The sequence below is a fragment of the Trematomus bernacchii genome, unplaced genomic scaffold (assembly GCF_902827165.1).
Source record: "Trematomus bernacchii unplaced genomic scaffold, fTreBer1.1, whole genome shotgun sequence".
Lineage (NCBI taxonomy): Eukaryota > Metazoa > Chordata > Actinopteri > Perciformes > Nototheniidae > Trematomus > Trematomus bernacchii.
Genome location: NW_022987652.1, coordinates 306514 through 329643, shown reverse-complemented (window position 1 = coordinate 329643; position 23130 = coordinate 306514). Strand labels below are relative to the sequence as shown.

The 23130-nt window shown below is 40.1% G+C and overlaps 1 protein-coding gene across 4 annotated transcripts; it reads left to right on the top strand.

Annotated features, from left to right (window-relative positions):
• The first annotated feature begins 297 nt into the window (after window positions 1–297).
• ubtd1b (ubiquitin domain containing 1b) lies at window positions 298–20899 on the top strand. 4 transcript variants are annotated; one of them, XM_034134819.1, is made up of 5 exons: window positions 298–402; window positions 1254–1446; window positions 15756–15983; window positions 17253–17410; window positions 18384–20899. In XM_034134819.1, the coding sequence occupies exons 2-5, from the start codon at window positions 1365–1367 to the stop codon at window positions 18660–18662; spliced, it is 747 nt and encodes a 248-aa protein (XP_033990710.1). In that variant the 5' UTR covers window positions 298–402; window positions 1254–1364; the 3' UTR covers window positions 18663–20899. The 4 variants fall into 4 exon arrangements, with proteins under 4 accessions (XP_033990710.1, XP_033990709.1, XP_033990708.1 ...); XM_034134818.1 differs by having other exon boundaries at window positions 298–436; XM_034134817.1 differs by having other exon boundaries at window positions 298–1006.
• The last annotated feature ends 2231 nt before the right edge of the window (window positions 20900–23130 follow it).

Genomic DNA, 23130 nt, shown 5'->3' with positions numbered 1-23130 from the left:
TTTGTTGGTGATGCCTTCAAGTGCTGTCCGAATTCAAATACACCGTAAAGACTACATCAATATTGCTGTTACAACCATAGGGTTACAACTTAAAACTGGTATCATTAAAAACAATGTATTCAAACATAAAACATAATGCCTGTAACTGTGTTTATGTATGCACCATATATACCAAGGCAAATTCCTCGTATGTCTAAACTTACTCGGCAATACAATTGTTTCTGAACCTGATTGCTTTTTTTCCTGACGTAAGAGAACCCAACACCTGCCTGCGTGTTTCTGCGCATGCGTGGAAAAGTCCAGCAGAGAGGGAAGTAACGTCTGTGGGATTTAACGAGGAAAAACTAAATCTGGAGGCAACCGCAAATAACTGAAGCGATCTACCGAAGTCTGCTGGAAACTGTAACTATCCACTACCTTTGGAGGAAACTAAAACGTACTGGAAAATGGTCACGAGTGTGCGGAAGTGTGTGTTTACTGATGTTGTAGTAGCTAGCTAGCCAGGAAGTGCGCCGACCGTTGAAGCAGATTTGTATGAATGGGCGTAGTGTTCAAACGGTGGTACTACAGCTTCCGTGACGTCGTTTTGGCCGAAATATACTTTTTTCCATTGACATTGGGGAAAGAGACGTCTGTAAATCAGCGTACACATTTTTTTTAGCTTATTAAACTACCCAACTCGAACACTTTCATGGCCCTTATTTAAATAATTAGGTTCTAAAAAGTTGTAAAAAGCTGAATTCAGAGTTATTTTCTCCTTTCCATTCAGTGAACTAAGTTTGGAGGTGGGTCTTAAGGGAACACTCAAGTGCGCATGCTCCGTAAGAACGAGGTCCCGGATGATCCTGGTTCTTTCTGAATCTACAGTCGCTGTATTTTGGGATTCATGCGCCACTGAGCAACTCTCATAGGAGTGAACGGAGTATCCTGTTTTCTTTCCACATCCACGGTTGGCCCTGTTAGCTTGTTAGCTTGAAGAAGGTGGACTTCAACATTTAGTTTGCAGGCAAGTTCATTATCTGACATGCTGCTCGTTGTATTCTAACATTGAAAAAAGAATAGATTGGTATCTGTAGCTGTCGACTTTCTGTTTTTCAAACTCGTAGTGTAGGGACTAGTTTTAAATCCTGTGGGGTCGTGTCACACACAGATAGCACATAAGAGAAAACGCATTTAAGCAACATTTTGCAGGTATTTCTCAGACTATCAGGCACCAAAGCTTCCCTGTGTTTGCCGCTACGGATGACCCATAGGTTTGCAACATTGGACCTGCAACCCGTGCTCCAAATCGGACCTAGTTTATCGTCTTCCTCCGCGATGGGCCCCCTTCTCAGCTAGTGGAAATCGTCTGAAGCCCTACAACCATGGGAGGATGTGTGGGGAGATACTGGGAAGGCTGGGAGGACACACAGAGCCGAGGGTCCTCCAGGAATGGTGGACGAGGAGGTAAGACTTGTGTGCTTCACTTAAATATCTTGTATTCTTACAACACCACTACTTATAAGTCCCACTTCCACTTTTTTAACCTTAGTGAAGGCAACATGAGGCTAGTTTTGAGACATTTTGCCAGTTCATTGTGTAAAAAAAGATGAATTGTGGCATCTGATAAAAGGTCTACTTCTGCTTTACTGCATGCAAATCAGGCTTCCAGACACCCAATACACATTAAAGTGCACACAATGATCAAAACACCACCAGAAGTGGTTGAGACTCAATGTATCCAGGTGTATTTCACTCCTGCAGCAGACTTAAAAGCATCTCAAGTGTCAGCGTGTGATTGGGTTTCACCTCCTTGATCATCTTTTGTTTTTCTGTGGGGACACTGACAGACAACCAGAGGACTATTTGTTACATCACTCCCTCCATGATCAGGGATTTGTGTGGAAGGGCTTTACATAAAACTGCACACACTTGTCTCATACCAATGTGTTTACTCATGTTGTTACAGTCACAAATGCTGAAGTACCTCAAGAGAATCAAGAGAAAGTAATGCATGAGGACATTTCCAAGAGACTTAGTTGTAACTGTTAATGAAATGCAGTGACTGTTCACCGGTATATCTACATTCAGCAATTCCACAGCGAGTTTCCTCTCCACAGGGCAATAGTCAGCCTCATTTTCTTGCTGTTTTTCTACTTGGAGGAATTTCCTTTCCTATTTTGCTAGCACCCAAACTGTGGTGTTACTCTCTTGTGCTGTTAACGCTGACCACCCAGACAAACTCTACTATCCCAGACCCGCTTTTAGCTGTGATTAAAAACCAAAATCACCCACACTACTACGCCCACATTTCCCTGACTCTGCACCAATACCAAGGCCAGCAATTTCCTCAGCCAACAATTTCAAACCTCACACTTAATCCGTCAAACGGTGAGCTTGTTGGTCCACTTGCTATCTTAAAAGTGGTGTTATGGGAGCCTCGTGAACAGCACTCTGCAGTTTTTAATGAGTACATAGTGACCAAGCAGGGGGTTGTTGTTACTGTAAATGGCAACACTGAGGTCACACTGATTCCCAACGTTTATTTTTCACATCAGGGACTTGATGTTACTTTTATCTACCTTCCCGGAAGATAACATTCTTCTAAAGATAAACACTGGCTTTGTTTTGTTCTCCGACGCTTGTGTTTGATAGTGACGGATGGTATTTGGATTGCTGTTTCAGCTCTTAGCGAAGAAAATGTTATATTTACAAAACTGAATGACGCAGGCGCCACACAGCTGTATTGGCAGACGTTCTGAATTTCTGCACAGTTTTGACCCCAGACAACATACTTAATTGAAGAAGATTCAACTTATTGTCATTACGTAGTACAGGTACTATGTAACGAAACGGTTTCTCTGCATTTGACCCATCCTAGTGTTAGGAGCAGTGGGCTGCCATTATGAACGGCGCCCGGGGAACAGTGTAGGGGACGGACACCTCGGTAGCACTTGGTCTTTCCTGGAATTGAACTGGTGACCTTCCAGTTGCCAAGCCAAGTCCCGATACATGAGAGTAACAAATGCGTCACTTCCGGTCAAAAAGTACGGCTTCGCCCACTTTAGGGGGAAAACAATGCTGTCATTTGAATGGCGGTCAATACAAATTCTGAAGTTTTTGCCAATCCGATCAGAAATGTAAGAAAACCGTGGATTTTTGGATCTTCAAAGAGCCCGATTACAACGGCCAGACAGGCAAACAATTACATTAAGCCATTGGAAATGGACGATCGGGCTCGATATATGGTTAAATAGAGCAGTAGGCTATCGATTTTCATAGATGAGAGTAACATCAACGTCACTTTACGGCCCCGCCCACTTTTGGGGGAAACAGCGCTGTCATTTGAATGGCGATCGAGCCTGAAGCCACAGAGCTCTTCTGTTACTGTCTTTTGTTCTTAGAGGAAGTACAGAAACAATGAACTCTGGATTTGTTTTAATGTTTGAGGTGCAATAAACGACACAGCAGCTTGTTGGCATGATACAACTATTATTTTCCACCTCACTCATGAGAGTAACAACTGGCGAAATTACAGCCTCGCCTACTGATTTTAATTTAACCATATATCGAGACCGATTGTCGATTTCCAATGATTTAATGTAATTGTTTGCCTGACTGGCCATCGTAATCGGGCTCTTTGAAGATCCACAAATCCACGGTTTTCCTACATTTCTGATCGGATTGGCAAACACTTCAGAATTCGTATTGACCGCCATTCAAATGACAGCGTTGTTTTTCCCCCAAAAGTGGGCGGGGCCGTAATTTTCGCCCAGAATTGACGTAGGTGTTACTCTCATCTATGGACTTCGCCACCACCGCCCTAATGTTTATTGGATTAAGAGATCCTTTACAAAACTGCACATTATCAATGTTATTAAACTCACTTCGGATAGGAAACAACCTTAAAGAGGCCCTATTGTACTGTTTAGGGGTTTTCCCTTTCCTCTAGTGTGTTATCTAGGTTTGTGTGCATGTAATTGGTCTACAAAGGCTCAAATCTAACCAATCAGAGCAGACTGGGCTCTGGTTTCAGACAGAGGGTGAAAAGAGGTGCTGCAACACAGGCAGTATGAGAAAAATAAAGAGCTTTTTGAACATTAAACCATGTTACAGGGTGTCCGCAGGGTCTTAAAAAGTATTAAAAGTTGATAAATCAATTTAGTTCAAATTTAAGGCTATTAAAAAGTATTAAACGGCATTTCCCAAGGTATTACATTTTGTAGCTTGTTTTCAATAAGTATATAAATTGTCCAAAGAGGTTGTATTCTACAGTCTGCCTGAATGTAATCATTGCGTAGGTGTGTAGTGTGATTCTGTGTAGTTTATTTATGGCATCCCGTTGGGTTTGACGTCATCTGAACAGGACATCTCACGCTCACTGCTTGATAGCGCGAAGGCCCGTTTACGCCGGTTGTTAAACAACATCGTTATGGGAAAATGCAAGTCTGCGTCCAAATGGTTGGAAGATAAGGAGGAAGGACAATCAATACTGTATATAGTAAATGTGAGGTAAAGTGTGTCGCCAAGGTAACCGGTTAGAACTCAAAGTGGCGATGAGGTCTTAAAATGTATGGAAAGGGTCTTAAAAAAGCTCTTAAAAGGCATTACATTTCACTTCAGGATTCCTGCATATACCCTGTGTTAACACGTAACAATAGAGGAACAAAATACAATCATGATGATACATCAGGTGTTCATTTATACCATATGCCGTATAAAAAGCCAAATATGGACAAAAGTTGTATCGTTACAACTCCCTTAGGATGGGAAACAACCTTAAGGTTCCAGCTATATAAATCCACATATAAAAGAGAGATTATTGTACTCAAAATAAAATGGTGGAAGTGATTAAGTGCAGCTTGTTGCATATCTGTTCTCTTTTCAAAGTGACTGTTTAGGAATCAGAGTGTCTGGTTTTCATTTGGATGCAGGTTTTGTCCCGTTTGTTTCATCCAACTCCACCGATGGAAAGTTTCAGTCTTTTTCCAACATTGTCTCCAGTTCAGAAAGACAGGACGTTTTTTAAGAATGACTCCAGCTTTTAATCACATCAGTATCAAAGGACAGAACGAACAGCTGATACAGATTTTAAAGCAGAATATGAACTTCATAATGATTCATCTCTCTTTGTTTCCTGCCAAAATGCCCAATGGATACTCTTTTTAAAGTCTTCACAGCCAATGTTCCCTGAGCTTTGGCAGGGGTTTGTGGTAATTCCCCACCCTGATAGGTATCAACAGAAACTCCCTGCTAGACCAGGCTTGGATAAAAAAGAACAAGTCCCATCATGTCCCGCTGCGTCAATGACTGCTCTAACTGGAGAAGAATCTACTCTGCTTTACTCTCAGAGGAAGACGTCAAATACACAGAAAGCTCATGTGGTTTTCATTTAACAGTTTGGGGTGAATAGGTTCACTTCTTCCCAAGCAGTAAAGGGTTTGTCCTTATTGACTCTGGAAGAAATGTGGGTTGTTTTTTTATGTACAGGTTTTGCCTTTTTAACTCATATTTTCCTAATGATAAATCAAAACAAATTTGCGGTCGAAAAGGCTTGAAAGAACTCTGGTGAAACAGGTTTAAACAACATGTCTAAAAAGCTATGATTTAGAGTCTTTAAAGCAAGTATTTTAAAAGATAGCTTGAAAACCTGGTCATATTTCTGTCGCCATTCATTCTACTGAGCCGAGAGTGGGAGCTCGGGGGGCGGGGCTTAAGGGTTCTTCTGCTCTGACAGCTAGGCATGATGGGTAATCTGTGACGTTTCGCTCTCTCAAAAGTTGGGCCATTTTGTCCTCATGCACCAATGAGCAGCTCTCATAGGAAAGAACGAGACCCCGCCTCCCACGCTGTATCCAGTTCTTATTATACATCCATGGTGCCCACCTTTCAAATAAATTCAATCAATTAAAGGGGACCTATCATGCAAAATGCACCTTTTGTACGTCTTTTATACATGAATGTGTGTCAGGGAACTCACCAAGTGTCAGAAAACACAACCCTCTCTTTTCCTCCATACCCAAAATCTCTAAAAACGGGGCTGCAACGGATCTGATAAAAACTGATCCAGATTTGAAAATAGAGAGGCGAAGTCCCTCCCCTTCCGGTTGAGCTCCATGGGACCTTATTTCGGAAAAGTTATGCATTGAAGTCAATGGAGAGAGAAAGATTATCTTTCGATCCCGTTTGAATTGTGCCACGAATTACACATATGATGTTTGTCAATTTAAAAGATAATTTTGCAAGTCAAAAAAATAAAAATGTGTCGTGAAACTTTTTTTTGTGTGAAACCGCTCAATGAACTACATCTCCCGTCTCGCACCACACACCAAGACGGCCGTCACGTTGGCACATTTCACTTCTTCCTTTCAGAATGAGGCGGAAAGTATTAAAAGAGGTGAAAATCACTCCAAGTCTGGGCATGTTGAGAGCTGTACATACACACAAGGGGAGTTAGTCGGTTCGTAAGAGCCAGCATGCGGGACCGGGATTCTGGGATTTGTAGTCTTTCTAGTTGCGTATTTTTCATAGTCTTATATTTCAACAGTTTTACGACAAACTGTGACTTTTTTGACATGGAAATTATTATTTTAAATTGACAAACATCATATGTGTAATTCAGTGGCACAATTCAAACGGGATCGAAAGATAAGTTTTCTCTCCCCATTGACTTCAATGCATAACTTTTCCGGAATAAGGTCCCATACCCCGGAAGTAAGTGGGAGGGACTTCGCCACTCTATAGTCTGACGTCAGTGACGAGGAGCTCCGCCTATATGGCCAACTCTCCACCAATCAGGGGAATGAGAGGTTGCCGTGGCATGGTAACAGCATGGTAACACAACGCTCGTAACTCGGCCCCCTCCTTTGCAGGGGGGCGTGGTCAGCTGCAGTGCATGCAAAGACAGGGTGGAGGAGAGCAAAATAGAGCGAAATGAGGCATGGCTAAAATGCATGATCTGTTTGGTATTTTGAAAAAGAAAACGTATAAATATGCCTTATATAGGTATGGTCCTACACTATATTATTCAAATATAGCATGATAGGTCCACTTTAAAGTTGGAAACATTTGTAAACAAATCTTAGTTGCTATAAAAAGCCCAATAACTGATTTACATAACAAGCTTGAAATCTACCCAGGCAGTATACCTCTAGTGAGCGAACCAGCCCTTCGTATATTTTTATGTGGCCCTCGGAGAAAAAAGTAGATCCACAATATGTCCGGTTAAAGGGAAAAGCTGCTCACTGACGTCTGCGTTTAAAGAGGAACACAGAAAACACCCTGCTTTCATTAATCTCCTCACGTCAGAGGAATGTGTTAAATGTCTTCTCAGCGCCAAGGAAACATTGAACATAGTTTTCCCCGGAACAGGTAATCCTTTCAGAGCCACCCTTTATTTGTTGTTGTGTTTGTATCCTGCAGCACAGAGAAGCCGGATATGATCCTCATACTATGTTTACGACGTATTTTTATTGACGCTCATAAATCCAACATGCATCACGTGGCACCTGCTTTATGAGCACAGCTGGAGGAAACACCCCCTTATTGCCTAATCCGTCAGTAATGCATTGCTTCATGTCTTTGTTTTGGGGTGTTTTACTTTAGATTTGGTTGAATCCCTTCCTTTTGTTACCGCCTGCTTTTCATCAGAGGTGGGAAGTAGTGGAGTACAAATACTTTGTTACGTTACTTAAAGGTAGTGTAGGTAAGAATGGAGAAACCAGCTCGAGTGCGCTAGAATTTGAAAGTATGCAGCCGAAAACAATCTGCCCCTTCCTTCAGACTTCCTCACAGAGCCCCTCCTCCAACACACACGAACGCGCACATGACCAATGAGGGCACGAGATAAGTTTGTGCACAGATGGAAGGCTGACAGGCCATCCAGTTATTTTAGCCGGGCCGGCTCAGATGATTGGTCGTGCTTTTTACAGTATTACAGCTTCCACAGATGACATCTTTTAATGTATTTATTGTCAAAGCATTTAATGTATTCATTGCTATCGGGATGTTAAGAGCATTCCATGGAATATAACAAAAAGTGTTTCTGAAGTGAATTACCTACCCTACCTTTAAGTACATTTTTCTGGTATCAGTACTTTACTCCACTACTTATTTTTCTGACGACTTTTTACTTTGACTTCTTACATTTTGAACACAAATACCTGTACTTTCTACTTCTTACATTTTGAACACAAATACCTGTACTTTCTACTTCTTAAATGTTGAACACAAATACCTATACTTTCTACTTCTTACATTTTGAACACAAATACCTGTACTTTCTACTTCTTACATTTTGAACTCAAATACCTGTACTTTCTACTTCTTACATTTTGAACACAAATACCTGTACTTTCTACTTCTTACATGTTGAACACAAATACCTGTACTTTCTACTTCTTACATTTTGAACACAAATACCTGTACTTTCTACTTCTTACATGTTGAACACAAATACCTGTACTTTCTACTTCTTACATTTTGAACACAAATACCTGTACTTTCTACTTCTTACATGTTGAACCCAAATACCTGTACTTTCTACTTCTTACATGTTGAACACAAATACCTGTACTTTCTACTTCTTACATGTTGAACACAAATACCTGTACTTTCTACTTCTTACATGTTGAACACAAATACCTGTACTTTCTACTTCTTACATGTTGAACACAAATACCTGTACTTTCTACTTCTTACATTTTGAACACAAATACCTGTACTTTCTACTTCTTACATGTTGAACACAAATACCTGTACTTTCTACTTCTTACATGTTGAACCCAAATACCTGTACTTTCTACTTCTTACATTTTGAACACAAGTACCTGTACTTTCTACTTCTTACATTTTGAACACAAATACCTGTACTTTCTACTTCTTACATTTTGAACACAAATACCTGAACTTTCTACTTCTTACATTTTGAACACAAATACCTGTACTTTCTACTTCTTACATGTTGAACACAAATACCTGTACTTTCTACTTCTTACATGTTGAACACAAATACCTGTACTTTCTACTTCTTACATGTTGAACACAAATACCTGTACTTTCTACTTCTTACATGTTGAACACAAATACCTGTACTTTCTACTTCTTACATGTTGAACACAAATACCTGTACTTTCTACTTCTTACATTTTGAACACAAATACCTGTACTTTCTACTTCTTACATGTTGAACACAAATACCTGTACTTTCTACTTCTTACATGTTGAACACAAATACCTGTACTTTCTACTTCTTACATTTGAACACAAATACCTGTACTTTCTACTTCTTACATGTTGAACCCAAATACCTGTACTTTCTACTTCTTACATTTTGAACACAAGTACCTGTACTTTCTACTTCTTACATTTTGAACACAAATACCTGTACTTTCTACTTCTTACATTTTGAACACAAGTACCTGTACTTTCTACTTCTTACATTTTGAACACAAATACCTGTACTTTCTACTTCTTACATTTTGAACACAAATACCTGAACTTTCTACTTCTTACATTTTGAACACAAATACCTGTACTTTCTACTTCTTACATGTTGAACACAAATACCTGTACTTTCTACTTCTTACATGTTGAACACAAATACCTGTACTTTCTACTTCTTACATGTTGAACACAAATACCTGTACTTTCTACTTCTTACATGTTGAACACAAATACCTGTACTTTCTACTTCTTACATTTTGAACACAAATACCTGTACTTTCTACTTCTTACATGTTGAACACAAATACCTGTACTTTCTACTTCTCACATGTTGAACACAAATACCTGTACTTTCTACTTCTTACATGTTGAACACAAATACCTGTACTTTCTACTTCTTACATTTTCCAAACAGGCTGGTTCCTTTAGTTTGAATGTGTGTTTGGTGGCGTGATCATTATTATTTAAAGTCATTGCGTGCCTATTGATTTGAACACGATCCGTGTATCCATCATTTCCTGGTCTTCTCTAAAGAAGAGGGACCAATGAAAACGTTGTCATGTTGCCGTTGTTCAGCAGGGAAACATTCATTAGCTAACAATGACATTATTGTTCTATTAATATAAAGGGAGGTCAGGTACTCTTTAAAACAGCTGCTAGTTATGGGTACTTTTTACTGAAGTACATTTCAAAGACCTCTTTACTTTTACTTGAGTAAAGAAGTTTAGTCAGTACTTCTACTTTCACCAGAGTATTTTTAAACACGAGTATCTGTACTTCTACTTGAGTAAAGGATGTGTGTACTTTAACATCTCTGCTTTTCATACACACTTATTTCCCCTTTTCTCATCATTATAACACTCTGAATAAATTACAGGATACTTAACTATAAATATATTCAACCAACCTATTGATATCTCAAAAGAAGTGATTCTGCTCTGAAGCAAGACATTTAAACACATGACATAAATGTAGATAAAAACACTTAATCATGTTTCTAGGTGAGAACATGTGCATTCAATTGCTTTTAATCCTGATTGTTTACATGCACAGCACAATTAAGAAGCACACCATGATTTAAAGAGGCCATGTTAGGCTTTCCCTGTAGTGTGTTATATAGGTTTATGTGCATGTAAACGGTCTGTGAAAAATCGACCTTTTTGAACATTAAAGGATGTAAACATGTCACAGGAGAGGCATAACATACAACAATAGCTGCATCTCACTTCGGTTAAATGGATTCCTTGCGTCCCTCACTTGCGTCGTTTCCCTGCGACTAGTCCCTCCCACCAGGGAAGCATGGAGAGACGCAAGGAAACCACGAGAAGCAGGGAAATTAGTTTTAAGAGCAATGGGACGTTGTTTCCTCCGGAGCGTCACGTGAAGCGACGTCCGTTTGTGATGACGCCGCACAGCTGATCGTCTGACAGCAGCCAGATCAGTGCATGCGCTGCATCGTCCAATCAGTGAGCGATACACAGTAAGGGGGCGGGGCGAGTGTCTGAGGATTTCACCGGAGGATGGTCTGGTAGTTCCTCGATTATCACTCCTCGGTCCTCCGGCAAAAATAAGGCCACTGGGACGGTACTCAAGATGGTGCAGACTAATCAACTTCCGGTGAAACCGAGACCGAGGAGCGAGGAAGTGAAAAATAACCGAAGTGAGACGCACCCTATGAACCTGAAAGTGAGCATTAATGTTTTCACTACTTTGTATTTTTGCAATTGCCACTGAGGTGAATTGACAAACTCTGTTCTGGAGGTTCTTCAAAATGACCTGAAAGCCTCTTATCTGAGAAGAGGATGCTTTTTGGTGAATTTCAGGCGATTTCAAAGTCACACAATGTTTGTTCCCCTTGGAGAAAATTGCCCCTGCACCGTTCCTCTTTCTACAACCAAGCCCTGAACACACGACCCCCCCTTCTTGTAAACAGGAAGTCTCTTTTTCCCACGGGGTCGTTGTGTTTGCTGTTATCTACAACTTGAGCTCTCTTCCCTTTATTTACATATGAGAAAAATAATTAGCTACATTATTAAAAGTTTTTGCTAGTAAATAAATAGTTTACGTCCATTTTAAAATGGACATGTAATGGCTCCAGTTTCTTAAATGTGAGCATTTGTTGCTTGTTCTTGCCATTTTTACATCAAAGTAAGCCGAACATCTTTTGTTTTCTTACTGTTTCGTTGGACAACACAATACATTTGATCACTTTTCACATTTCTCACTACTTTACGATGTTGGATTGGGCAGACGCTGCTTTAGTTATCGAGAACACGATCTGCAGATTAATCAATAATGGCAATAATCGTTAGTTGAATGCCTCTGTTATAGTTTTGGACATAAGAACTGATATAACTGTTGTATATGACCACCTGTCTCTCTTATTGTGTAATATATGGACCCCATAAGGATATTTACTCCACTTGAATCCCCATTTGTCTTCTACGTAGACGCCACATGTCCACTTCCACTCTGTCGGAGTAGCACTGACTCTTCCTTCGCCTCACTTTGGATTCTCTCCTCTCCGAGTGCTAATCCTACACCGCCCCACGTCCTCCAAACTGCTCCTCCTGAGCCGCCTGCACTCTAAATAATTAGTTTGAAAGAAATGCAACCTCCTGTATCTGTGCTGTCTCCTTCATACTTTCCATCACTTCACTCCTCAGTGACCGGCATCTCTGTCTCGGGCATCTGGAATAGACGTCAAGTGTGTCTTAAGTGACGTTTTTGACAAGTATAAAGTGAGTGACAGTTGGGTAGTACTGTTCTGTTCAAGTACTGCCAACGATAAAGCAAAACAAGACAATTGTGCCTTTCCTTTGCCAGGCTTCTGCTCAATTAAGCTCATGATGCTATTATTGTAGCCACAACTCTGTCACTTATTACACCCGTAAAGAAATATGATGGTTATTATTAGAAAAATGTATAGCGATTTCAATGAGAAGCAGACAGATTGGTCCACACATTATGTGTTGGGAAGTAGATCCAGGATATCAAACTGATTCATGAGCAAACATGTGGAAGCTAATGCTGAAGCCTACAGATTACAGTGAACTTTAAAAGTGAACCACAGTTTATTCAAATTAAATTAAGGTGCAATACTGTTCTTCTAATATGGGGTAGCTCTTTATGCCCCGCACAATAATTTAAAAGTAAAAGCAGCATGAGTAAGACTGTATATATTAGGGCTGCACGATATTGGAAAAAACTGACATTGCGATCTTTTTCCCCCTGCGATATATATTGCGATATGAAAACATACAGGAATTGAAGAAAAGACAGTTTTTTTTTGTCCGCAAACCATCCTTTCTTGAACTTTAATGCTATACAATTGGTATTTTTTTAACTATATTTAACCGGATGAAGGATTTTAGTCACGGACGTCTGGATCTTAAGTTATCAGAGCGACAAGCTGAGCTAGCTCGGTTAGCAGCGCCAAACTGCCCTGGAGAAACACATGAAACTACTTTATTCAGTGTTTTTACCTTTAATCACCCGGTCCGTTTGCTTTGGAGATTTGATTGTGGTTTGCTGTCACTCACTCAAGTACCCCTGACATGAGAGCCGCGCAAGTTTTCCTTTTGTAGCAAGTAGCAAAATAATTGTAACATGACGTGTTTGAGTTAATTTGCCTACTTAATATCGCAAGTCCTAAAGAAATCGCACGTCCACGCGATGTGAATATCGCGCATATCGCGATTATCGTCACGACACGATATATCGTGCAGCCCTAGTATATGTGTGTATGTGTATATATATATATATATATATATATATATATATATATGTATGTATATATATATATATATATATATATATATATAAAAAGGGACACATCCAGTATTTCTTTAGTAGCTAAACAAGCTAACGCTGGTTAGTGATGTGCTAACGTTCTCTGTTAATGTTAGTGCCAAAGGTTTTAATGTAGAACAGTAACAATTGTCACTCAGAAATGCAATATGCATGTTTTACCATCAGCTTGAAAGTACAAAAAAAAAAACCTGGAAAGAACCAATCTGCTTCATATTTTTTAGTAGCATGTCGTTGTGTCCCTGAGACACTTCACCCCAAATTGCTCCTGTGGGGATTGTCCACAGTATTGAGTATGTAAGTCGCTTTGAATAAAAGTAGTAGTAGTAGTAGTAGAGGTAGTAGAGGTGTGTAGTTTTTTGATGGACACTATGATTGGCTAGTCTGCATTTGAGGGGCGGGACTTAGCAAAGGTCCAGGTGTGGTTAATCATGGTTTCTTTGACTGGAGCCCATAGCTTACAGAATAAACCGTAATTGTTGACACATGTAACTGCTGAGTGGTGATCAGAAATGCTCGCTCACTGTCCTGATGCTAGCGTGTTAGCATGCGTCCTCAGACCTCCACTAATGTGAGTGCTTTGTGTTAATATTGAATGGTGGGAAACACAGGTAAGGTTACCGGATAGATATAGTTCTACACATGCTTCATGAATAATGCAAACCCTGGATGACCTCCTAATTTTAGATCAGGATGACACAGCGTGGCAGCTAGCATTCCTCTCTGCTGCCAAACTCTGTGTGTGATACGAGAGGAAAGCACAGGATGTTTATGGGAACATTGTGTTACACGTGATTCAGACATTCATTATAATCAGTGGTGGTACTGGAAAAGCATTACAAACAAATTCCATGCTAGTAAGAATATAGTAAATGACTGTAATAACAATTGTGCACAATAAAAACTAGTTTAGGGTTATCACATCACTTCAAATGTGGTTTTTGCAGACTCTTATTTTACTATTAGTGACGATTTAGAGCAATGTGAGTGAATCTCCAATGCATTCAACATGTTTATCAGACCTCAGAGATATACACAATGCAGAGAAACACTGAATGTAACGACAACTGTTTACAAGAAAACTAGAGTACACCGTGTATCTTTTAAAAAATGGTACTTTGCACATCATAAATGTAGTCTTGTCATAGTTATATCATTTTTTCCTGAGGATAGGAGCTTGTTGACATAAAGCCTGTTTATATATGGGTAGAGTAACTTCCGAGTTATCAGTATGAGTCCTCTGTACCCACTGCATGTTCGCATATAATGAATATCAGCAACATTAAACCCCATATTAAAGGGGACCTATCATGCAAAATGCACTTTTGTACGTCTTTTATACATGAATATGTGTCCCCGGTGTTCCAGGGAACTCACCAAGTGTCAGAAAACACAACCCTCTCTCTTTTCCTCCATACCCAAATCTCTAAAAACGGGGCTGCAACGGAGCTGATTATTATTTGAATTTTTCTGACGTCAGAAAAGGGGTGCTCCGCCTATATGGGCAACTCTCCACCTATCAGGGGAATGAGAGAGCGCTGGAGACGCTGTAGTACATATGCCAGGCCTGTAAGTGGCGCTGTGTAGTCTGCCACAAAAGCAGAATCAGCCCTTGCAAAAACAGGGCTGGAAAAGAGCAAATAGAGCGAAATGAAGCATGGCTAAAATACATGATCTGTTTGGTATTTGAAAAAAAAACTTCACAGACATGTTTTATATTGGTATGGCCCTACAATATATGTTTAAAATATAGCATGATAGGTCCACTTTAAATTAAGTGCCGGTATTAAAAGCAGCATGCAAATATTTCAGGAATTACTCAATCGTTGTCACTATCTTACATTTGCATTAATTTTTGCATGCAAACAACTATTTCCTTACACTACGCCTAATCTTTTATGTTGAGTGTGTTTGCTTCCTGTATCTATATGTGTCTGTCGATCAAAACACAGACCACAGAGCTTCTGTAGTTGATCTGTTTTTATTCATGCGATCTGAAATGTCATTTAAAGGTCCCCTCATATACTGTTTTTCATCAACATATTATAGGTCTCAGATATGTTTAACCCAACTGCTCCTAAATGAAAGTCACTTGTATAACTCACATTGAATACAAATGCATTTAAACTTGAAATGTACACTTGTTGTCAGGTAAAAAACTATGTTAAGACTCACTACTTATTTAGGAAGCCAATAATGTCTCCCCTCCCCTCTGAACAGTAACTTGTATCCGTCATATTTGAAAAGAAACATTGTTATTTTCTGTATTCATGTAAGACAAAAGTTATTTATTTGGCGATGACTTGCGCTATTTTTAGAACGCCAGGCACCTACGTACCCCCTGCGATCCCCTCAAGTACCTCTAGGGGTCCCCGTACGCCCGGTTGGGAACCACTGTTTAGAGAATAGTTAAATATGAATATAAAAGCAGTGTTTGTCCTGAAGAGTTTCCAGACATCAGTACCTGTACCACACTTGTTCACAACCTAACGACACTCCCTTGCTTCTCCTTCCCCTCGCAGGACGTAACGAGCCTCTGAAGAAAGACCGCCCCAAGTGGAAGAGCGACTACCCGATGACGGAGGGCCAGCTGCGGAGCAAGAGGGACGAGTTCTGGGACACGGCGCCTGCCTTCGAGGGCCGAAAGGAGATCTGGGACGCTCTGAAAGCTGCTACTGTGGCGCTGGAGTGCAACGACCACGACCTGGCCCAGGCTATAGTGGACGGAGCCAGCATCACCCTGCCACACGGTGAGCAGAGCCGGGAAGCAGTGGAGTACAAATACTTCGTTACTTTACTCCACTACTTATTTTTCTGACTACTTTTTACTTTGACTTCTTACATTTTGAACACAAACACCTGTACTTTCTACTTCTTAACATTTTTTTAAAAAGTTGAAAGCCCAGTGGCGATCTGCTCATCTCTCATAGAAAAGAATATGCTACACAGGGGCGGACTGGCCATCTGTGTGTTCTGGAGAATCACAGAACGGACGGTCGTCATTATTATTATTATGCCGTTTAAACAAATTATTTAAAGTGGACCTATCATGCTATATTTGAATAATATAGTGTAGGACCATACCTATATAAGGCATATTTATACTTTTTTTTTTTCAAAATACCAAACAGATCATGCATTTTAGCCATGCCTCATTTTGCTCAATTTGACATTTTTTAGCTCTGTTTGTGTAAGGGCAGATAAGTGCAGAACAGCACCACCTACTGGCCTGGCATATGTACTACAGCGTCTCCAGCGCTTTCGAACGGCAATGGCCGTGGCTGTCTCCTCCTGATTGGTGGAGTTGGCCCAATAGCCGTAGCGCCACCGTCCTGACGTCAGGACAGTGTTCAAATCTGGATCAGTTTTTATCAGATCCGTTGCAGCCCCTTTTTTAGAGATTTGGGTATGGAGGCAAATAGAGAGGGTTGTGTTTTCTGACACTTGGTGAGTTCCCTGGAACACCGGGGACACATATTCATGTATAAAAGACGTACAAAAGTGCATTTTGCATGATAGGTCCCCTTTAAAGTTGTTTAAACCGCATCATGTAAGTTGCGCTGACGGGTGAAAGAGGTCCACACACTGCTTCCCCGCAGCGAGGCTCCCCCCGCCCTCCTGGTGACGGGTCACGAGCGTCGAGCTCTTCACCCCCATCCCCCCCACCCCAGTTGACAGTTCACGATCGTCGGCACAATGATCACAATTCTTTTTTTAAATGGCACTTCATATCAAAAAGGTTGCCGACCCCTGGTCTAGAAGATGCATTTTCTAAAAACAAGACCATATATCTCACTGCTTTGTTACCTCTTCAGTTATTATGTCTTATATCGAGTGGAAAGACACATTCTGACTAGATATTAGACAAATGTACTTGGCAAGATTTTGAGTTTTTACAGTGTAATACTTACTGCCGTCATCACTGCACCACTCTGTAGTCCACAAAACCAACGTCTTGTCTACTTATTGTTTTAAAAGTCTGTAGGAGACACTCAGTTTTCTTCATCCCTCCTCTCCAGGTACTCTCGCTGAGTGTTACGATGAACTGGGGAACCGCTACCAGCTTCCTGTTTACTGCCTGGCTCCTCCTGTGAACCTCATCTCAGAGCGCAGCGACGACGACCCCAACGACAGCCCCGAAACACCCTCTGCTCCCAAGAAGGAGTTCCAGCTCAAGGTATGACTCCTGACTCCTAACATCCTTGAAGACTTATTTGGTTGCTTTTCTTTCTTATTTAGTGGGAGTTTGCAAGTGATGACGTGTCTTACTCCTAACTTACTTACTCCTTACTCCTAACTTACTTACTCCTTACTCCTAACTTACTTACTCCTAACTCCTAACCTACTTACTCCTAACTCCTAACCTACTTACTCCTAACTTACTTACTCACTCTTTACTTACTCCTAACTCCTAACTTACTTACTCCTTACTCCTAACTTACTTACTCCTAACTCCTAACCTACTTACTCCTAACTCCTAACTTACTTACTCCTAACTCCTAATTTACTTACTCCTAACTCCTAACCTACTTACTCCTAACTTACTTACTCACTCTTTACTTACTCCTAACTCCTAACTTACTCCTAACTCCTAACCTACTTACTCACTCCTTACTCACTCCTTACTTACTCCTTACTTACTCCTAACTCACTCACTCCTTACTCCTTACTCCTCTTTAAAGACTTATTTGGTGGTTTTCTTTCTGATTTTAGTGGAAGTTTATTGTCTTAAATGTCTTTTCTTTGCCCACACTTCCAACCAATGCAAAGTATTTGATGAAATGGTCATCAACATGTATTAAAAGGGAACCCATCAATTATACTCCTATTTGTTTTAGCTTTTGTAATTGTCTCTGTGTCCGATATAGAGAGTTCTGATATAATAAAAAGCACTAAAGAAAGTTGATATAATTTTAGTTATTTTTTCCTTAATTTGTTAGGGTTATGAGGTCTATATAATATAAATTAAAGCATTGGATGTAAAAAGAAAACCCCAAAACAAATTACCCGATCGCCTACATTTTGTTTAAACTAATTTATACTTATAAGATAATAGTAATACAACAATATAAATAAAATAAAAAAAGGGAAAGTGTGTTTTTCACGTTGGTCCAGTATTGATTTCCCCCCTTCCTGCTGTGTGTCTGCAGGTTCGCCTCTCCACGGGCACGGACCTGCGTCTCAGCGCCTCGATGGCGGACTCCATCGGTCTTCTGAAGAAGCAGCTCCACGCTCAGGAGGACATCGACGCCGCTCACCAGCGCTGGTTCTTCTCCGGGAAGCTTCTGACGGACAAGACGCGGCTGCAGGACACGAAGATCCAGAAGGACTTTGTCATCCAGGTCATCGTCAACCCGCAGGCCCTCGAAGCCCCGAAACTCGACCCCGTGACCCCCGTCACCCCCCCTTCCTCTCCTGTTTCTGAATAAAGAAGTGGAGGACACTTAAGGACCAGAGGGGGCCCTTCTTTTGCTGGATTTCTGATGTTTTTTTGGAGCGAAAACACGAGGGAGAAACTTAAAAAGTGCTGCTTTTCTTTCATCTACCATGTGTCATTGTACTCTATTTTTTTGTGGGGGTTTCCCACACTAACTCTGGAGATCCTCGTCCCCCTTGTGTCTTTGAATCCATCTTGAATTAAAAGCAGACCACATACAGAAATGTGCTCATCACTCGCTGCCCTTTTTATTTGATCAGCACTAAAACTAACGAAGTGCCAACGGAGGAAATGCAGAGTGTTGGTTTTAAAGCACATTTCCACTTTGACTTCCTGACTTCCTGTTTCCTCCACAGACACGGGAAGAACTCTCTCCTCCTCACTTCCTTTTTATCGAGGAAATAATTAAAACTGAGCTTTTTTTGCACATTCGAAGATGATAACTATACATTTGTGGTAGTTTGTGTGCCTTCTACAAGAAACTAAAAAAGGGTTGATGTCCTGAAAGACGCTAGTTTTTAGGCTTAAGCCTCATGTATTTTTTTAGATTAAGGAACTCTTAGATCAATCCAAGCTATAACTGCTGCCTTTTTTTAACAATTTCATGAGTCTTGCAGACAAAATATCGAGTGTGTGTGCTGGCGGCAAATATGTGTGTGTGTCTGGAATATGTATTCAGCCCATATTATACATTTCAGTAGCTAACAAAGACTGTTTCCTGGTCATAGCTTTGCAGTCAAATTGTATCATATTGCAGAGGGAAAGAGGAATCCCCAAGCATAAATGATGGTCTTAAAAGCTGCATTAATGACCACTTATTGACCCCCGACCACTAGGGGGCAGCAGCACAGCCTATATGTAGTCACTTCAGCTACTAAAGGGCCTGTTGTCCCGTTTCCTCACCACCTGATGAATGTAAACCCAGTATTCATTAGCCTTTTTAATGCTCAATAACCTCATTTGTTCACGCGATGTTTCTTCACCAGCATACAGGCAGCTTCTGTGAGTGCGTCTGCCTTCAAGCTTTTATATGTGGGATTTATCAGCCATCAGGAGACTCTGTGGAGCGGTGAATGAAAACAATGAGCTGGAGGAAATAAGTGGAGTGATTATCAATGCAACGGGATGTTTTAACAACCACAGGAAGTCGTTTGTTTTAGTGTTCATTTCAGAAGTATAAAATGCATTCGATCGACTTTGACATGCGTTTTGAACTTAACAGGCTTACCTCTTTTTAAAGACAAGATCTATCAACTCACTTTTGATATCTATTATGAAGCCCTAAGTCAAAAAGCATCATCTTAAGTCTGATCTTAAGTGTTTTCTGTCTTTGGGTCTGACTTCAGAACGGGTTAAAAGAAAGTAGTTTGGTCAGAGAAACTATTAATGATATATATTTAATTGTGAAATGGTTGGAAACGGATGTTTTGGCAGGTGAATTATTTCCTCATTTTGTCAGGTTCTTACATTGTATGTTCACAAGTTATGTTGAATTACTGATGCCTTCCTTTCTTATTCTATAAATGTGTTTTAATCAAGTCATTTAAAAGCCGTATTAAAACACAGATTAGAGGTGCACTTCGGCCTCTTGTGGCCAAAATGAGTACTGCAAACAAAAGTATAGTATTTGTTCTAAATTCAGGCAAATGTTTATTTCCAGAGAATCGTAATTTCGCATTTTAAGGACACTTTAAATCCCAACTCTGCTTCTTCAACGTCATGTTAGTGTCAGATTGAGGTTACATCCCAGAATAGATATCCATGCCTTTAGAGATTTAAGACTGTGTCGTGATATATTTCTCAAAGCTTGATGTGTTTCCATCCGCCGCTCCTGTCACACAATTCTCAAGCAATCACGGAGGGGTTGAATTATCTAATTTCACAACTTTCTGGTTATACGAAGCCTTTTGTTTTTGCTTTCCTTGTACAAGTGGTTCTTCTGGGGGATATTTTCTAATCACAAACTTGAATAATCATTTCTCTGTATATGTGCAATACATTAGACATAGACCTCATATCACTCTAGTTTTGTTCTTCAGGTTACAGACTTCATGTTATAGCACCAGCTCTGAGTATTGTTAAAGTCAATGTCAATCTGCAGGTACAGTCCTGCTTCAATCTGATGCCTCTGTCACCTCTTTTCAAATGTTTGTCACTTTTTAAAATGTTTTTCCAAGCTCTCATCTTTCACAGAGTTTATATCTAAACATTAAAAATGCATACACAACTTTTCTCTCTCTGTGTCCTTTAGCTTTCAGCCGTCTGTGTTAGCGTGTCTTTAAAAGCTCTGCTGACGACTTTAATCGATGTTTCCTGTTACAACATCGTCGCTAAAGTGAGCTATGATGGCCGCATGTCCTCATCTGTCACTATTTTTCATTTTAGTGACAGGAAGTGACCATTATTTCATGTCTAACTATAAGGTTTATATATACAGTCTATGGGTACAACATGTTACTACAATGAAAAAGGGCTACAGGAACTTAAAGGTCCATATTAGTTTGCAAGTGATGACGTGTTTTTGAACCCAAAAATTAGCATCTCCAGGGCAAAAAATGTTCTCTCTCCATTGACTTCAATACATACTTTTTCCGAAATAAGGTCCCATGGGTCGGAAGTAGATGGGCGGGACTTCGCCTCTCTATCTAGATTATCTTTCGATCCCGTTTGAATTGTGCCACGAATTACACATATGATGTTTGTCAATCTTAAAAAATAATTTCCATGTCAAAAAAGTCAGTTTGTCGTAAAACTGTTGAAATATAAGACTATGAAAAATACGCAACTAGAAAGACTACAAATCTCAGAATCCCGGTCCCGCATGCTGGCTCTTACGGAACCGACTAACTCCCCTTGTGTGTATGTACAGCTCTCAACATGCACAGACTTGGAGTGATTTTCACCTCTTTTAATACTTTCCGCCTCATTCTGAGAGAAAGAAGTGAAATGTGCCAACGTGACGGCCGTCTGGGTGTGTGGTGCGAGACGGGAGATGTAGTTCATTGAGCGGTTTCACACAAACAAAAGTGTTACTTCACATTTTTACCACACATTTTTATTTTTTTTACTTGCAAAATTATCTTTTGAATGGACAAACATCATATGTGTAATTCGTGACTTCAATACATACTTTTTCCGAAATACGGTCCCATGGAGGTCCCCCGGAAAGGGAGGGACTTCGCCTCTATAAAGGAACTGCAACACGTCACCACTGCTAAGCTAAATGCGGCTAATGTTCGGCGTGTTGACATTTAATAGTCTCATTCAGACACTGAGTAACCCCTGTTTATGGCACGTAGAAGCTTCATACATTCATAATTTGGGTATTTACTATTTTATGTCGTAGAACAAGATGTCAAAATCTCTTCAGCTGATGTTTACCACAGACATTATTTCAGGCATCAAACCAAAAAGACATTCAGAAAATCCATTGACTAAAAAATGAGTTAGCATTTTTCCATGTCCGGTTCCCTTGATTTCAAAGTTGTCGGACTCATTCCTGCACCACTGTTTTGAAGTTTGTAGCAGTCACCAAAACCAATCTCTTTCCCACTAGTAATGCAGCTTAGTGTCACTCCTTATATAACTTGAGTTAAAGAGAGATCTCTGGAATAAGGGAGGTATGCACAAAACAAAAATTCCAATTCCCGCCTGTTTTGCACGTCTTCTGGGGGTCGAGGGCTTTTGATAACGAAGCATTTCAACCCCCAGACTCTCAACATACCTTTGCAAACTGATGCATGTAAAGGGCAACTTGCAGAGGAAAGAAACATGACCATAAATGTGTATCTCTTATTAAATTAAAATGCTTAAATCCATCAAGAATCCTTAGTGTATGTAGAAGCAAAGCAATATGGTTCCCACAGGTCCTTAAGATCTTTTATATGGCTGCCTAGTAGAATAAACCACAGTACAGACACTTATTTATTTTAACTTAAACCATCCCATTGGCATAGCCTGCAAGTAGCATATCTAATATCTTATAAATACTAAAGGGAAAACTGTCAAGATTCACAAGATGTAGTAATTCATATTTTTTTAGAGGCACTTGAAGGAGAAAATGTATGAAATATGACGAATCTGTATTTTTTTTTTTACTAAAAGTCCATGTTTTTGCAAAACTTCTGCTCCTTTTCCTACATCCATTCTTCTGTACATCCACTCATACATCCATTTTAGTATTTTAGAGTTTATTAGAGTTTAATCTCATCACTCATCTGAATGTTTGCACGATGAACTGCATTCGAAGTCGGTTATTAAGCTACTTATGAAAGCCATAAAAGGACAGGAATATCTAATACCACTCCATACATATTTGATTCTCTTTAAAGAACTACATTTCCCAGAAGGCATTGCAGTTCAATCAAGCTTTCACACAAAAACAGCCATAGAGCACTGACTGAAATTCAATATATTTTTCAAAATGTCCCCTAAAATGTGTGTCTGTGTGTTCAGTCATG

Bases quoted from the DNA above. Each gene is read 5' to 3' on its own strand.
- ubtd1b (XM_034134819.1), top strand. From the start codon at position 1,365: ATGGGAGGATGTGTGGGGAGATACTGGGAAGGCTGGGAGGACACACAG. The intron at 15,984-17,252 runs GTGAGCAGAGCC...CCTCCTCTCCAG, and splicing joins CAGCATCACCCTGCCACACG to GTACTCTCGCTGAGTGTTAC. The intron at 17,411-18,383 runs GTATGACTCCTG...GTGTGTCTGCAG, and splicing joins AGAAGGAGTTCCAGCTCAAG to GTTCGCCTCTCCACGGGCAC.